General features: G+C 50.3%; 1 protein-coding gene across 3 annotated transcripts in view; it reads left to right on the top strand.

The window, feature by feature from the left end:
- Positions 1-18,152, top strand: part of LOC137846061 (cyclic AMP-dependent transcription factor ATF-7) — a 63,201-nt gene that overhangs the window by 12,843 nt on the left and 32,206 nt on the right. For all 3 annotated transcript variants that reach the window (XM_068663682.1, XM_068663683.1, XM_068663686.1), the window contains one exon: positions 6,243-6,311. In XM_068663682.1, coding sequence (XP_068519783.1) covers positions 6,264-6,311 — 48 coding nt within the window. In that variant the 5' untranslated portion in view covers positions 6,243-6,263. The remainder of the gene's footprint in view (positions 1-6,242; positions 6,312-18,152) is intronic.

The raw sequence follows: 18,152 nt of genomic DNA, 5'->3' as shown, positions 1-18,152 counted from the left end.
ATTCAGTGGGAAAAGGCCGAATTTTCCTGTTTTCAGGAAAAATTTACACGCAAGAGCAGGAGGGCTTCCCATCCCAGCGCCTCCGCTCATTATTCGGCAGAGCCACAGGGAAGGGGAAGAGCAAAGCAGCCTCCAAAGGAGACGGCTCTGAGCTTTGAGCCTTCTCGTGCCCGGGTTGAGCCCGTGATAGATTTGTCACTGAGGGAGCCTCAACGCCTCTGAGGGGATTCTGTACGGTTTTGAGTTCTGTAGGTGCTAATTTGATATTTTGATTTGTTTGAGGGTTTTCTTTTTTAATTCTCTCGACTCTTCGCGAGGGAATTCTCCCGGCAGGTTTCAGGTGGGTCTGCTGACGGAATTATTTATTAGGCAATCTGCAGCAGGCTTGGCGCGCTGCACACAGAGGTGATGTGGTGGCTGCGTCGCCGCGTTCACACTCCTGACTCAGATTTTCCAAAACCTCAAAATCAAGTAGATCGTCTCCTATCCTTTCGTCATCAGACCAATAATCATCTCCAAAACGATGTCTCCTAGTTCTTCAGGACTTAATGGAAGCCCTCTGCTATCAGTGAGGCTGTCCAAAATGTGCTCGTGTTAATGGACATTTACAAAATCCTTAGCTTTATTATGCATCATCTGTGACTTGATTTACTTTTGCTTTTACAAACGCATGCAATCCCTCCCAGTGAAGGATCCGAAGCACCAAAAGGCTCCGTGGGCGAGTTCCTTGTGGAACCACAGCTTTAAGCATCTTCACACCCTGCAAACACGGTTCGTGCAGCAATTGAGCAAACGGAGCCTGCGTGGCCAATGTTTAACCTCCCGAGGCTTCATTTTCTCAGGCCGTGGAGCATTTGGAAGCGGGGTGCCCAAGATCATCACACAAAGCAGTGGCAGAGCTGGGAATAGGACAAGGGCCGTGCCTCACTTCATGCAGAAGAGCCCCGCGCCTCCTGTGTCACCTTGATGTCAGCCCTGGCGTGCCCCGAGCCACTTCACGTAATACTCCTCATTTATCTCCCTGCCAGAAGGAGGAAGAGGCGATGTCCCCGATGAACAGAGAACAAGATAAACTTCAGGAAAAAGTCGTCATTGCTCTGTCGGTGCTGACACCCGTGGATAAGCGGCGCTGGAGAAGTGGTGGAGTTGTGGCTGTTCTGGCTGCGCTTGGCCCCTTTGCAAACATCCTCTGCAGTTGCTCTGGCGAGGAATTACAAGTTGGTGAGGGATTACAAGTTGTAACTGCAGGTGGGAATGAGGTCTGCTGTAGGGCAGGTGCAGCCCTGGAAGCAAAGCTCGTGTTTGTTCTGTTTTTCTGCCCGCTGTGCGTGCTGCAGAGGAGTTGCTCCCCTTGAGAGCGCTGCTCTGTACCAGCTCCTCTTCAGAAAATTTGTGCTCTTAAACACCCTGTGCAAAATCCGAGGGGTGCTCGATTAGCAGCACGACACGCACTTGAGACTGCTGTGAAGTGTGGCTTTGGGTTTACTTCTTCCTTGCAGACAGCCTGGAGGTTATTTGCATGCAAATATAGCGTGAGTTAGTGATGCCAGAGAGAGAAAAACACATACGGGCTCGTGGAGCGCGGTCGCCTTTGCTAGAAAGTGTCTTTTTTAGTCTTCCATGAGACGGCAGCTGCTTGTCAGGTCTGTGCTGACAGAACTTTGAAGCACGCTTCAGTAATCTGTCTGCATTTCTTTGCTTCCCCTTGCTGTTTCCAACATGCTAAAAATCATCAAAACAGTGAAATACTGTCCCGCGGCTGCAGGAAGAGGGATGAGAATGTGTTCCCAGTATCCAATCATCTGCTTATTCTGCCTGTTCTTAAGAAAAGAATTTATTGAAGCAATTTATCCTGGCTAAATGTGATATAAATCTGAGCACATGTATGTACATACCAGTCATATTCCGTACTGAACGAGCAGCTAAATCTTTCTGTAAAGAATGAGTGAATCCTCTTGACACTTTGCAAGATCAAGTAAACTGAGGGTTTTGCAGCGTGTTAGTCCCCAATTTTTTTTAATAGAGCTGCTTGTTATGCTATCAGAAGGAGCTGGCAGGCAGCCTGAAACGCCGCTGGGTTTTTGTTTTGTTTTCCTGCCTCTGTTTCGCTTCGGGTTATCAAAACCCCGAGAAGTGACAGCTGATCCATTTCTTTAACTTCTCAAACAGCTTTTATCTGCATCAGAAGCATGAACTTCGGGGTCTGCCTACCTCGTGTTTTTCTTACTGGTGAAGGCAGCAAGCTGCTTAAGGACGGATCCCTGACCTGTGTTAATTAAAGCAGCACAGCATCGTCTGCCCTGCGAAATACAGCAGTCTCCCTCTGCGATAATTATGCTACGTGCTGAACAATAAGCTTTGTTTGTTGATGAAACAAATCCATCCCCAACCTCATCCCACACGCCGGAGCTTAAACATTCGAGGGCAATTTAAAGCCTTCCAGCACCAGGCTGCTTCTGGCAGCAAGGGGCATTGCAACTCTCCTTCAAAGCTCGGTGACTTCGCTGCTGCCTCTGTGCCACAGCTCTTGCCTTGGAGCATCGTCATCGCTGACGGTTGCTGACTGCGGTGTGGACTGGCAGAGGAATTGAGGTTTTGGGTTTTTTTGGGGGGAGCAGGCTCCAAGCATGATGGCACAGCCTCCTCGCTGGCGTACCTGGCCACAAGGACTCCAGGAGGAGCTCCCAGGCTCTCGTGTTGCCAGCTCTCAGGATGCTCCCTGCTATTTACACCCCCAGAGTGCTGCTCAAACACTGACCTGGGAGCCCCCACGAGTGCAAACTTGTGCCCCTCGCTTTGGAGGCAGGAAGCAACTCGTTGAAGCCTGCACGTGTCATTGACTAAATGCAGACTAAGAAGGCTGGAAGCGATGCCTCTTCCACCTCCAAGCGTGATGGACAACGCTGCCTGCAGCTCCGGGGAGCCTTGGCTGTGCCGAGTGTTGTGGGACACATCCTTGTCCCTTAGGGGCGAGGAAGAGAGGCAAAAAGGAAGATTGGCTGTTGGGAGGGGTAAAACAAGCCCCAAAACTGCCCAAAAGAGCAGTTGTTGGACCTTCAGTTGGTCTGTATCCCTATACAGGAGTCTTACCACCTGCTGTGTTACACAGACAGTAAAATAACTAGTAGTTTTCTAGCTGATGTGTCCTTCATGTCTGATCCGATTTCTGTTATTTTCTTACAGAAAAAGTGTTAATTGGGTTACCTTCTGCTAGGACTCCATAGTAAAGGCTGAAGCCCTGTCTCTTGACTCCAGCTTGCGGCCGTAACTGAAGGTTTAGATGCAGTCCTTCTGGACCTCAAGTGCTGGTGATAAAATCTGTTTCGAGAATTTTCTGCTTTCATTCTTTGCAGCGTCAGGGAGTTGATCTGAGCAGTGGTTCGGTGGTACAGGAACATTTAACCTCCTCGTCTCTCCTTGGTAGAGGCTGTTTGTACATGTAGAACATCCTCAGCTCTCTGTGCCTTCAGAGCAGGCGGTGGCAGCTGCTGGGTTACCTCCAGTAGGACACAGCAGGTGCACCAAAGCAATTCCACTTGGAGGAGATGCAGTCGGTTGTGGAAGGATGCAGGTGAGGTCCCTGCGTGTTTAGCAGCAGAAGCAGCATGCCCACTACTCGAGTTCCCAGTGGGAAGCTTGGGGGAAGTTCAGAATGGTGCCAACTCCTCTTTTTTCACGAGTTCTCATTGAGACCCATCTCTCTGGGTGACCCAGGCTGGCCTTCGTCAGGATTTAATCTTCTAGCACAGGGCTGGTGGCACCCTCGAGTTCTGCCAGCCCCATCCCAGTTCTGGGGGTTTTCCTGGGGGGCTGCTGGGCTGTTCCTGGCCGTGTTCATTGCCTGTATTGTGAAGTTTGCCCTGTGCTAGGGAGGTTTTGGCCGCTCGCCCGTTACATTTGTGAGAGGGCTATTTATCCTTTGTGAGCCCGTGTTTGCATAGGCCCTGGCGTTTTGCTTAATAAATCCAAACACGGCCTGGTGTCGTGGACGTCTCCCTTTTGGGGGAGAAGGGCTGGCAGCTCCTTGCTGCTAGCTTTTGGTTGTTGCTGGGTTGTGCCGTGGCCGAACCAGGGCTCGGGGTGGGGAATTCCACCTCGTGTCGCCACCCACTTCAGCTGTAAGCATCGAAAAATAGCCTTTTTTATTATGAAGCAAGACGTATATGTGTGTCTTTTTTACGAAAAGCAAAAGGGGGCTGTTCTCTGCAGCCCGTGCGCTCGCCCTGTGCCGTGAAGTCGCGTTCTTCGGACACTTTCTCATATAGCTCCTAAAAATAACAAGTCTCCCCACCCTCCCGCCGCCGCTCGGCGCGTGCGTGCGTGCGTGCGTTCATGGTTAGAAATGCAAAAGGCTGGCTAAAAGAGCCTGTGTCTCCGTGAATGCCTTCTGGCCGCGGTCTGGTTTCGTTTCTGCTCTTGGCTGTAGCAGGCTGACATGCGTGGCTGGAGCCAAGCGCTGAACTCGGAGGAGGAGATGCTGGAAGCAACGCGAGCAGCCAGAACGTGCTCGTGCAGTAAACCCCCCGAAGAGATAGCATTTGGTTTATTATGGCTTTTTAAAATCCTGCTGTAAAAATATCAGTGGGTGGAGGGAACCATTATTTCTTGAATTTGAGGTGGTGGGGGTTACTTTATTTACTCTTATTTTTTTTTTTTTATTAATAAGAATAGCTTCACTTGTAGCATAATAGGACTGAGTGTTTTGTTATCCTTGGCTATAATCTGTGATAAACTACCCCTGCCACCAGCCTTGTAGTTTACCCACTAGGGAGCCAGATTATTGCCTTGTAAAACGGAGCACCACTCCTATAATCCCTTAATTAATTAAATGACAAATTTTAGCTCTCTCCCATTGAAAATATAACTTGTACGTAGAGAGGACTTGGATTTATTTGCTCGCTTCTTGCTTGTGCGTTTTTCTTTTTTTTTTTTTTTTCCTTCTGGAGATTGTCACCATCTCTGCTCGTGTGTCCGTGCTTCCTACCCTCAATCTGAGGGGAGGATGAAGCAGCAGCCTTGACACCCTCCACCTGTGGCTGTCGGGATGTTTTGTGCATCTTTGCTGGGCTTGGGCACCTCTTTATGAAAGATAAGCGTTGTCCCCGTCCTGCAGGAGATAAAATATATAGAAATACATAGACTGGGCAAAGAAGACCTCGAGAGCAGCTCTGTGGAGAAGGACTTAGGGGTCCTGCTGGATGAGAAGCTGGACATGAGCCAGCAGGTTGGCCTGGAAGGCCAACTATGCCCTGGGCTGCATTAAAAAAGGCGAGGCCAGCAGGGAGAGGGTGATGATTATCCCTTCTGCTCTGCTCTTGTGAGACCCCCACCTGGAGCACTGCGTGCAGGCCTGGGGCCCCCAGCACGAGAAGGATGTGGAGCTCTTGGAGCGGGTCCAGAGGAGGGCCACAAAGATGATCAGAGAGCTGGGGCACCTCTCCTGTGAGGAAATGTTGAGGGAATTGGGCTCGTTTAGCTTGGAGAAGGTTCTGGGGAGACCTCGTTGTGGCCTTGCAGTACCTGAAGGGAGCGTCATTGCGGCCTACTTGAAGGGAGCGTACACACAGGAGGGGGAACGCCTGTTTACATGAGTTGATAGGGATAGGACAAGGGGGAATGGTTTTAAACTAAGACAGGAGATTTAGTTTAGATATTAGGGGGAAGTTTTTCCCTCAGAGGGTGGTGAGGCACTGGAATGGGTTGCCCAGGGAGGTTGTGGATGCCCCATCCCTGGAGGCATTCAAGGCCAGGCTGGATGCGGCTCTGGGCAACCTGCTCTAGTGGTTGGCAACCCTGTGGGGTTGAAAAGATGATCTTTAAGGTCCTTTTCAACCTAGGCCTTTCTGTGATTCTACAAAACTGAGATGCGGAGAGCAGAAAGTGGCCAGGCCCTCCAGAGAGCCGCTGGTGGGGCCTTGGCGGGAGCCCAGGCATGGACAAGTGCTCGTGTCCTGGCCGGTGGCCCGCGCTGTCGCACTGTCACGGTTCCCAATGAGCCCTTCCAGCCACGCTGCCTCTTCCACTTTGTACGTGAAAAATCAGCCAGGCCCTCCGAAGCCTTACTTAAACTCGGGTTGGATTAATTTCTCTTCCCTGATGGCGATCTAGGGCACAAGGAGATCCTCCTTCCCTGTGATTAATGACGGTCCTGCAGAGGGCTGCTTCTGCTCTTGAGATTTTTAATATTATATATTTTTTTTTTAGCTTATTTAACAATTTCCTCTTCTCTCCTTTCTCCCCAGCTTAGCTGAGCTGCATGAAATATGGGAGACGACAGGCCGTTTGTGTGCAATGCCCCCGGCTGCGGACAGGTACGTTTACAGTATACTTTATTGTGAATGTGTCGTTGTGAATCAAAGTGGCTGTTTTATCACTGAGGCAAAGAGTTTAAAGCCGGTGTTTTACGTGATCACTGGAGGTAATCAGATCAGAGGATTTGCAGTGTGTAAATCCAGGTTATGAGCAAGTGCAGGCACTCCAAAGTAATGAAAGCTGCCTGGCTCTGCGGCGTGTTGTTATTCTGTCGGTGTTTTCCCTGAGACCCACACAGCCCAGAGGAAACATGCTGATCTCCCGTTAATGTTTTCTGATAACGTTGCTCATCTTCTTTCAAGGCTGTTTAACCAAAGGACAGGCATTCGCTCTCTGTCAGGATGAGTTAGCTGCTGTGGCATATTCTGTAAAGCAGCTGAGAATGTGACAGTTGATGGTTCGTGTTATGCGAACCCCAAACTGCCATGGACTATTTTGGGCTCGCCAAAAAAAAAAAAAAGAAAAAAGACCCATTGTGAATTTTTTTCTTCCACGGCCAGCTTGCTGGGGTTGGCTACGGCCTTGCAAAACTTTTGCTGGCTTTCTTAGGGCAAACAATTATCCTTGAATGAGTCACATCCCCTTTGCAGCAAAAGGACCCTTCTTGTCGGCGTGCCTGCTGGGGAAGGCACCTTTGTGTTGAATTTTGATGAAATTAGTGCTTTCCCAAAGCCCAGTTTGGGGTCTCTCGGTGGCGTAGCATCTTGGTACCTTTCGCACCATAGTAACGGGAGGGACAGGGGGATTGTGCAACCACTGTTGGGGCCGTTTTAGTGGGATTTATTAGGAACCGGGGCTTCTGTGGAAATACAGAACTGTACAGAGTCCAAGGAAAATCAGGTTTGTCTGTTCCAAAGCATTTGAACCTCTTAGGGTGGAGGGAGAGGGGAACTGTGGGTTTTAATTAGTTAGTAAGTGGTCTACAAGCACTTTGTTTTCCTGTCTGCAACCACTGGATGCCAGGTTGCCAAATTGTTGTGGCTGTGACGCATTTGGGAGGTCTGACCGATCCCAGGGTGGTACTCCTGTCCCCCACGCGATTCTTTGGGGTATTTAATCCTTTAGTGCCTCTTGTGGGTCTCTTAATTGGAATTAAAGATAATTCTGCATCCCCGGGGCATGTCTTTGGAGACTGTATGTGAATACTGTGACGCATTTATTTTTATAGCGCAGAAATGGGTCAAAAACCTCATCTGCAAACTCTTGGGGACTGGGGATATTAAAAAAAAATACACAGTTACGACTCCTTAGCATTTTGGTCATTCTGGCACTAGTCTCATCTGAAGCATTTTCTATCCATTGCAGGTGATCTTCCTTTTTTTTTTTTTTTCATAAGCTGCTTTTTATCTTGAACTTCTTTGCCTGTGAAATTGTGCAAGTCATTTATAAAATGTATTAGCTGTATTTGAGCACTTAATGATGTGAGCACTTCAATCATACAACCTTAAAATCGGATTCAAACAAGCAATTAAGGCAAACAACAATGTATTTAAATTTAATCTCCCACAATCTCCCACAAATGACATATAAAGGTGGTTGCTTCCTCCTTTCGCTGTTCCAGACTGCTGCTTATGGGTAATTCTGACAATTCTTCATGTTAATATTGAAATGTTAGAATCCGGGTAATTCATACCGGTATGATTCATTGTGATCTAACCTGACCTCGTGCACAGTTTCCTAGAACGTCCTTCAATACCTGTTCAAACCAGAGCATGTATTAAATAATGATGATCCAAGCTTGATTTAAAATATTTCCAGTGATGGAAAATTCACCACAGCCCTCGGTTAAGTTGTTCTAATAGTTAATTGCTCTCTCTGGTAAGGAAAAATTATGCCTTATTTCCAGTCTGAACCTGTTCAGCTGCAGCTTCCAGGCTGTGGATCTTATTAATTTTTGTTTCTTAGACAGAAAATCCTTTCTATCAAATGTCTGATGTCTGTAGGTGTTTACTGACAGGTCAAGTCACCCCTTAACGGTCCTTTGGGCTAACTAAATACGTAGAGCCCCAAACCTCTCCCTGCAAGTCCTAGTATCTTGTGTACATTTTTTTTTTTTGTCCTTTATTCTCTGCATCAGCTTCATGTTGAAGCTTTTTAGAGCCTTTACAAATTCTGCTTGCCACTAAAACGCAGCGGTACCAGCTGGAAGGATGGTGGAAGGATCAGCCTAAATCAGTGTTCAGTGGACAAGTGGAGTAAAATTGGATCCTCGAGAAGAGCCAGACAGGGAAGTGCAGTTGGCTGCTTCAGATCTGGATTTATTTTTAATATTCGATGTTGGGGGGATGATGGCTGCCAGCAGCTGTCTGCAGGGCTTGAGCTCTCGAGCACGTGCTGCATTGTTTCCCCAGCAGCTTGTGGTGCCTTTTGGCACTAAAACCTGACCCTCAGCAAGCCACCGTGGATCATCCCGTCAAAAATGGCTTATTCGTGTGGGCTGATGTTAAAGTGAAGCCTTAATAAGGGTCAGAGGTGGCTGCACCTCTCTCAGTTCGTTCCCTTGTTTCCTAAAGATTGAAATGCTTGTCTTCAAACACAGGTGTCAGGGGCAGTGATATCCGCAGGATCCCAACCTTTTTACAGATGCTGAATGCCTCTGGCACCCGTGAGAGTCGGCAGGATGCAGAGTTTTGAGCTTTTTGGAAGGTAACTTGATTTTCACCCCAGCACACAGACGGTGTGTTATCACTGAAAGCATGGGAGGATGTTTCCCAGCCCAAAAATGAGCCAGGCTGCGGCTAGCACTGGAGGACACTTCCTTGCAGTTTTTTTTCTGATCCTTGAAGACCTCTGTGTGCATCTTGTGTAGGAAGAAAGCTGTTGGGAAGGGAAGGTGCTGTTGGCTGTTGAGCCTCTCTGCCTCTTCAGTCATCACAGTCATCATTTTTGGGCTCCAATGCCTCTGTTTCATTCTCTCGTCTCTAAACCATTGACCCCGTGCCTGACCCACTGGCGTGTTTTGGTCCCTGCAGATTCTGCTCTGTTGGGTATTTCCCTGTTTGAGGGGTGTGATCTGTTTTTGGTGGGCTGCTCCCATTGCACAGGGTGTCCCTGTTCCCATGCCACCGTGGTCCCAAGCAGACTGTGATGGGCTTCAGGCTTTATGATCAGCTGGGGGAGCGGGCACAGGGAAATCACCAATCCTTTTCCTCTCCCTAAAATCAGTGATCTGCCTCCTGCAAACGCTGCTTTGAGACACACAGTACGTGGGAGGCCACGGGAGAAGGGAGAGCAGAGCCAGGCTAATTTGAACAGGAGACTGCAGGCAATTACTGGGAAGCCAGTGGAGATTTTCCCACTTTGGTTTAAAGGAAAAAAAAATAAATCTGTTGCTTCCCAGTGTAATTCCTTTGTATCATTAGCTGGTTCTTCCCCTCTATAGCTAGTACCAGCCCTGTCTGCTGTGCTTTTTGCCTCTTTCCTGCTTTCCCTTTGTCCCTTCTATGTAGAGAAGAAGGCCATAAAGCGAATTTTTCAGGGAAGTGCGGAGGGGGAAGGGGGAGCAGCCACCAAAAATAGACGGGCAGGTCTCGCTGTGCCCTCCCGTATCATCACAAGCAGTGGGCTTTCAGTGGGCACGTAAACATGTTTTGGTTGCTAGGTCTTTAATGGTGTTATTTTTGGATTCTGCATGCGATCGCTTCCCAACGGCGAGGCTGCTGCGACACAGCTGACTTCTAAATGCGCCGCATATACTGCTTTTAAAGAGGATTCTTCTCAAGGTCATTTAGCCGCTATCTGCTCCGAGAGGACAGCTGGCACGTTTTTCCCTGGCCCCCTTCCCCTAGCCCCCTCTGCACTTGGACGGGGCCGTGAGCCCTGCGCTGCTGCCTCGAGATACCCAAGGGAAGCGTGAAGCCGTGCCCCGAGTCAGGATTTCGTTGAACACCTTGGGTGAAACTAATCTGGAGGTGGTGCGCGCTGCTAATCGTTAGCAAAATCTCCTAATCCCATTTAAAACACTCTGAGTGATGAAAGACAGCCTTGGCGCAACCCGGGTGTGAGCTGTAAAGCAAAGCGTTGCCGTTAAAGTTGAAAGGTGTTAACGAAGCCTGGGTAATGATACAGCTCTGACTCATTAACACGGGGTAATTAAAGCTTCGGCCAGCATGCTGAAGGCATCCAGAGCAAAGGGCTGGGAGGAAGGCAGGGGCTTCGGCTGGGCTCCTGCTGCTTCGTTGCTGTGATCTGGTGGCTGCAGGGGGAAGTCGCTCACCACCTGGGTTTGTTTCCTCCCTTGGAAAGCTGTGTTGAAGGCTTCTGACTGTGCCTGGAGCCTGATCCGGGCAGGGAAAGCTGGTGCTGTGCGTGTTGCAGGATGGACGTGCCTCTCCGACAACTCCAGGAGAGGAGCAGAACCTCTCCTGAAGGCTTGGGCAGCGCTGGATGCGGGAGGTTTTATGAAGCATCATAACAGAGGGCCATCTTTATTAATAAAGATATTTTGCCCGCTCCTGGTGCCCAAACTAATGAAGGGCCCATAACCCTGAATATATTCTACTGGGAGCAGGACTTTGCCTGGCCCTTGCCTCCCCACTCGGTGCCATTCCCCTCTTTATAAGTGACACAAATCATCGCTCGGGTCCTAATTCCAGCACTACAGTTATACAGGCCATTTCCTCAAACAATCGTTTTGCTTTTTAAACCCCCCCTTAATTTAACAATTTATTCCCCTTAAACCCACGCCGCTGAGGTGATGCTCGTGCAGTGTCCGAGAAACGCAGAGCCCAGAACTTTCACGAGGCCAGAAAATGATTTTTCTTCTTTGTGGTTTATTGTATCCTCTTATCTTGTCATATAATAGAAATAATGTTTATGGCATTGAGGCCTCAGCATCACTTGGCATTTAACCAACCTCAAAAGCAGTTTATTGCTTTGTATACTCTGCCGCCATGACCATTATCCCTTAAATCTCTATTGCTTTGTAATATACGAGGCAACAAATGGCTCCGGCGATTGGTTAAATGCGGGACTGAAGCTAAGGTGTGTTTTGGAGCTTGTATAATCCAAACGAATATAGATTATCCCTTTTATACCAGGCCTGGTACAGAGAGGGGGCAAAGCACGACCCTCCGAGCAGCTTTCCAGCGGTGAGTGTTCCTTGTCATGGTCCAAACTTTTGGGTGGCCTGGGACCTGGAGTCACAGCCTCCCACTGATGGATGCTGGCGGCAGCCCCGGACGTGGTTTGTGCTGGTGCCTTCGTATCCCAGCTCTGCTGCTAGGAGAAATGAGTCTTGTCCCTGTTCCTGCAGGTGTCGCGGTGGCTGAAGGTCCTCGGTGGAAGCAGATCAGTCAGGACAAGCTGGTGTGATAGGAAGAGGCAGAATAATGTAGTGGAGCCAGTAGGTAGGTGCGCAGAGCAGCCCAGAGGTGAGAGGAAGGCAGTGCCCGTGCCCTTCTGCTTTACAGCAAAGCATCTTTCTTTTATGGCAATCCCAAAGGCTGGCTTTGTCTCCGTCCTTCTTTTGTCCTTCCCGTTATGGGGTAAAGCAAGGTAAGAAAATATTCCCTGCCTCGGAGGTGCCAGGAGCCACTGGAGGAGGAGATCCAGAGGGGTGTGTGAGCCCTGCTGGAGCTTGCTGCCGGGGCCACGCGTGCGCAGGGCACGGAGGTGTTTGCTCTGAATATGAGCACGTTCAGAAAGAAATATTTGTGCATTGATTTAACAGCCTCCTCGGGGCCTGCCTCTTGAGACTCTGCTCCTGGCGCTCACGAAGGGAAGGCAGAGGAGCTGCGTGAGACACTCGGAGGGTTAAAATCGAGTCCTGGAGAAACTTCAGCCCAATTGGCTACCTGCTGGTAGAGCAAGCAGGAATTTAAACGGTGATTAAGCAGAGTTATGACACCCCGTCCTCCCATAGAGATTGTTACTGTCCTGGCACGGGAACTGAGCGGGGCTAGCCTTGGCCACAGGCACAGGGTGTTTTTCCTAAAGAATCCCGGCTCCTAACGCCCACTGATTTAATGAGGTAGGAGCCGTTACGGCTTTGGAAATCGGAGCCTTAATAAGCAGGAGAGCAGCTTCTGTGGAGCAGGGCGGATGGTAGCAGTCACTGAAGCTGGACAGGACTGGAGAGAGCTGGAAGCCAGGAGCAGGACTCACAAGCTCCCCCTCCGGGGCTCCGTGCTGGGACTGACACCGGGTCTCTGCCCGAGGTGACCCAAGCACCTCGCAATGCCACAGGGCACCCAGGGACCAAAACGAGGGGCTGGATCCTCGGGGAAGCAGTTCCCATCCGTCTCTGAGCCCTTGGAGGCATTGCAGAGACCTCCCCTGCGTGCCCCTAAAGGGTCACAGCCTGGTGGGGTTGAGCTGAGGCTGACGCCCCTGTGTGCCAGCCAAATATTAAAATGAAAAAGCGGGGATGTTAACGATGGAGCCAGGATAAAGAAAAATAATAATTCTGCAAGCTTTTTTGTTATGCTTGGGCACAGATACCCCTTGTCTGCACTTAGCATGCGAAGTCACGTCTGTGTTGTGTCCCTACTGCACCCGAGTGATTTGAAGAGCTGAGCCATAAACTAGAGTTTCTCCTCTGGTTTTTAAATCCAAGGAAATGTCTGAGGCTCCGTGGCGAGGAATTCCTAGCTGTATGTGCCTGCCTGCTTCACATCTGCAGCTTTTTATTTGAAGCTGCCACAGCTGAAATAAAATTCTGCAGAGAAACATCTTGGTTAAAGGTCTTCCATTATTCTCCAGGAGTGCAGGTTTCCCGAGTTAATTATTTATTTCAAATTAAGGCCTTTACAGCTGCAGTACCTGTACAGCAGGCACAAAATGGCAGATGCTGCACAAATCTCTGAGCATTTACAGTGCGTAATGGGTCTGTGGCAAAGTAGTGCTTGGTTATAGTAACTCTTGAGGTTGTTAGCATCAAAAGAAGGGAATTAATTTGAATTGTAACTCATGTGTTGTCGGCAGAGCGAGGTGATATCTCCCACCTCTTGCTGAAGGTATTTTTGGAGGTGGGGAGGGGAAAGCTAATTTTGAATAATAATAAGCTTGAGAAGGCATCTGAAACCAGTAAACGTTTATTTTTTACACTCCTATAACTTAAAAACGGCCAAACCAATTTAAACCAAATTGGATAATAAAAAATATTGCTCCTAGGCTGAGCCCCTGTATGCCAAGTTCCAGCCTAGAATGAATTTTTATGACCAAATTATAAACCCCCTAGAAATGAAGGTTTAAAATGGAAATGTTGACAGACCTTTAACTACAAAAGCACTATAATAGAACTTCTTTTTTTATAAAATGGCTGTTTTAAAATATAATTAAGACTTAAATATTATTTAATAGCAGCATTTCCTGTAAGTTAAAATCTTTATCATTCCTCCGGCTGGGGTTCGCTGCCAGTTCTGCCAGTGCCACTTCTGCTTTGCATTTGAAGCACGTGCGCGGCGCTGAACCGACACAGACACTTGTCTGTCAGATGGAAACGGCTCCGGACAGCTTTCCAAATCCCCCGTTTCTAAATAAGAGCCTGGATGCCAAAGGACTCGCCGGACCTTTGCGCAAACCCCGCGGCCGCGCAGAAAGCGCCACGTAAGCCGGTGCCAAAGAGCCAGCTCTCAATAACGTGACACGCCGGCGGTCTGTTCTTCGCAGGACAACATCTTTGCATCCCCTCTGGTTGATTTGGTGTTGAGCACGAGCTGTCTTTTAGTGCTGTGGCCGCTTTGGTGCCCCCAGCCCGTGCCCAAATCCTCTCCGGGCAGCGGCCGCGCTGCGGAGAGCACGGGTAACGAATCTGGAAGCCCTCCACGTCCACGAGCACTGCAGCACGGAGAGGCAGCCTTGCAGGGACGAGGAGGGAAGGCTTTTCTTTTGCAAGGGCTTTCTGCAGGCTTCTTCTCCCCTCCTGCAGCGCGGGCACTGCCGTGGCTCCGCGCTGCCGTCCTCCCCGATGCCCTTTTGGTGCCGGTGCTGGCCCGGTGCCACGGGGCAGCTGTCACCCCACCCAGCCCGGGCTTGGTTTTCATCCCTGCCCCCCCCCACTCCCGCCTTCTCTTGGACTGGCTAATTCCTCTATTTTGCTGCCTTTCTTCCCCTCTGCACCCTCCCTGCGGTTTAAAAATAACCCCGGGCTGGTTGCTGCAGTGCCAGGGGTGCAGGGAGCGTTGCAACACCCGCTTCCCGTCATGGCACATGGCAGGCTTCAAAGTGACACCAGGCAGGGAAGAATAACGGTTATTGCAGGGCGTCCTCTGCGTTCTCCCCCTGGATTTCTTCTCCTCTGCATCTTTTTTGCCTGCCAGTAAGCTCCTGGCTTCAACCCTGCTGCCAACCCCCTTCTGGTGCAGCCCTTGCCATGTAGTGGTGGTGCTGAGAGCCCGTGAGACCTCCACCCGAATTTTTTGGGGCGATGTGTTTCTTGCAGGGCTTTTCTTCTTTGTTTAGGGAAGAGGACGACTGGCAGAAGGCACTTGGGGATTGGGAATGTTTGCAGGGGAGGCTCCAAGATGCTGCAGGCGTGCTCGTGCTGCTCGCCCTCCTCGCCAGAGCCCCACGGTTTGCTCTGCTGCAGCCACGTGTGAAGGGCTGGGTGGCCGAGAGCAGCTTTTCCCTCCTGCACAGGGCTTGGGACACCGGTGTCCAAGGCCACTGGGGGAGGCGGCTGCTGGAAAGGGCATGCACTGCAGCAAAATTTATCTGGAAGCTGTTGTTGGATGTTTTCATCTACTGCAGTGTCCTCCTGCGTGTGCAGCACTAGGGGGGGACTGGCAGGAGGTCTCTGGAAGGTGCCCTGGGTGTGCTTGATGAGGCTTTAGAGCATATTTCTCTAAAAACCTCTCAAATCCGATTAAATATAAGTTGTTTTTTTTTTAATGAATTGTTTTAACATACATAGAGGAGATGAGTAACTGAAACTTGCTTCAGTTCCTTTCTACTTCTGATTTTCTAAAAAAAAAAAAAATAATAATCTCTGCTGACCCTGGCTTCTCAGGCTGGGGACGCAATGAGATTTGGCAACAGCTTTCACATTTCTTAGAGTTATCTCTTCTGGTGAACGCCTATTCTAAAAAAAAATAAAAAAAAAAAGCTTGTAATAGGATTTCTTGGCCATATTGGCTGCTGTAGCAATTAAAATGAAGAAATAGCACCTCTGGATTTGAAGAAATAGCTGCGTGCTCTTCCCCTCTGCCGCCTCGGAGATGCTGTGCTGAGGCTGCAGGCTGCCTAATAACGCCTTAAAATATGCAGCAGCCGGCTTTCGTGCGGGTCCTGTCAAAGAAAAAAAGGCTGGTGGAGGAGGACGAGCCGTGCTGCAGAGCCATCCGCCGCCGCGCTGGGCACGCTTGCCGCTCGCTTCATTAGCATCCTTGTTCATTTTGGCATCAGCCGGGGTCTATGAGGCGGCACGCAACCAGTAAACCCACGGCGTGTTGCAGCGGAATAGCCGGTAATGGAGCTAATTGCCCTTTTGGAGCACCTCTCGTCCCCGAGGATCCTTCAAACCCCTCGCAAATCACAGCCGAAGCGCACCCACCGCTGAGCTGCGGCGCTGGGGTGGGTCCTTTCCAAAGGGAGCCCCTCCTGCCCGCCACGAAGGGGGCGAGGGCTCAGGGGCAGCACCAAAACCTTCTTTGGAGCTGCCCAAAACTTGATTTCACCTTTGGGGTTTGCGAGGAAGGGCGCTGAGCAGCGCCCAGCCTGATTCCTAGGGTAGGCTGGGCTGCTGAGCCCTTTGCTTTTCCCCCTGCTTGGAAAGCGGCCCCTGCGCAGCACCCAAGGGTGCAGGTTCAGCAGGGTGCCCACTAACGGCGAGCGTTTGGGTATTTCAGAGTATTTTGGGTATTTCGGAGCCGGCTTTAGGGTTCTCACCCTTTCACAAAGGTCCCCCGTGAAGGGCTGCGTGTGGGCTCTCGCAGCCCCTCGAGCTGGATCTGGAGTTTCTCAGGTGCTGCCAGGTTTCGAACAATTTCTTTTATTTCTTTTATTTTTTCCCCGAGCCCCGTCCTTGCTGTTTGCTCCCAGATTACGAGGCGGTTTCCCCTTTCTTGGGAACATGATCGGGGCTGCAAAAATACCCACAAAGGAGCGTGGCTGCGGGCTTGCAGGGAATGCTTTCTGCTCGTTTTGATTTAAGGGGCTTTCACAGCCGCGGAGTTTCTGCTCCGAACAAAATAATCTCAGCCCAGTCCTCACCTAGAGCTCTCGCCCTATATCAAAAATGCAAACGGCGTGTGCTGCTAGCACGAGGCCATAAATCGAGCTGGGCTCTTTTATTAACTTGAAATTAGACTGATCTGAAAACTTGCTGGTGCTCTGGAGCTCGGGAGGGGCAGAAAGCTGCCCGGGGCCACGTTGGCCGGCGAGTTTAACCTCGTGCCATCTTATTTCCAGACCTGCTTTTCATCCCTGCTCCCTCGGAAAGCAAATGTGAAGCAGGGCTCTGGGCTCGGAGGTTTGGGACGGGTGAGGTCCCAGGATTGAATTCTTCCTGCCTCTTCCGTGGTCAAATAGTTCCTTATTTTAGAAACAGACTCTTGAAGACCAGACAGGTTGGTTTGGGGTTTTGGTGGTGGTTTCAGAGGCTCGCTTCCTATCTGCCTGCTGATTTCTGAAGTTTAGGAGCGGGTTGTGGTGTTGTGCAGACACCTAACGCTTCCCTGGTTAATGCAGGCAGAAGTGGCACGCAGCTCGGACGAAGACCTTGCTTTCATGCCTTTAATCTCCAAAAAGCTGCACGAATTTGCAGGATTTTCTGCAAACCTCTTGCATAAAATCCAGGGAAACTGTAACTTAAGGACAAAAAACAACTGGGGGGACTCGGTGAGGGCCCTCTTTCAATCTCAGTCCCTAAACAGCAGCCAGGAGCTGGGGGACACGATTTTTTTGCAGGACCCTGCATCTGAGCAAGCCCAGCAAGACCCAACCGAGCCCTGCAGAAGCGGCTGCCGGAGCCAGCTCTTGGCAAGAGAGGAGACGAGGAAGGATTTCAGCCTCCGAGGATGCTCGCCGGGATGGAGCCGGGCATTGTGCGGCGGCCGCTCCGCCCCTCTGCGGCTGACTGCGGCTTTCCGCCGTGGCTGCGGCTCGCCGCGATGCCGAGCAGGGGACGCCGCGTCCTCGTGCGTTCTGCGAGCCCCCCCCGAGCCTCGCTGGAGAGCCAGGGTGGGGTAGGAAAGCTCTAAGCAATGGTTAAAATCGGGTTCTTTCCAGAGGTGCTTCGCGTGAGGTCAGAGAACAGCAGCAGGGCTGATGGTAGGAGGGATTTCTAGGTGGGCTTTTTGTATTATTTTATTTTTAGTTTTATTTTTGGCCCCTCAGTGGCTGCTGCTTTGCTCAAGAACCTTTATCTTAGAGGCTCAGCTCTTCACCAAGGTGTAAAAACTCACAATAAACACAAATACATTTATTTCTAGCCACTTAATGCTGGAGGAAGCTTTTGTAAGGGACTGCTGGGTTCGGGCAGCCGCCGCGGTGCTCTGCCACTGGGGGCTGCGGTGCTGCAGCCGCACAAAGGACTGGTGCACGCATGTCAGCACATTACAGGCAGGAAGAAAAAGCACCTTTTAGGGTTTTTTTAGAGTGCCTAAACACGTGGCCAATCCGCAGAAGTCCCCTTTGTGCACAGAAGGTGGCAAACGGGGATTTTTCCTTCGAGAGATTCGCCCCTTCCTCCAGTTGTCGGTGCTGGCTGGAGGGATTGAGGGTGAATAAGCTTGGGTAAGGCAAGTCCTGGGAGTTTTGGCAGAAATAAAAAGGGCCGTGGAGCAGGAGAGGCTGGGCTGATGTTTGGTAACATCCCCGCCGTTCCCACAAGGTCCCCTGCAAATCTCCGGCGATGGTAAATCTCGGGAGGAGCGTGGCGTCGTGTTTATTTAACACCT

Source organism: Anas acuta, chromosome 29 (assembly GCF_963932015.1).
Source record: "Anas acuta chromosome 29, bAnaAcu1.1, whole genome shotgun sequence".
Taxonomy (NCBI): Eukaryota; Metazoa; Chordata; class Aves; order Anseriformes; family Anatidae; genus Anas; species Anas acuta.
Note: the sequence above shows the minus strand (reverse complement) of the source record. Positions and strands in the feature narration are given on the sequence as shown.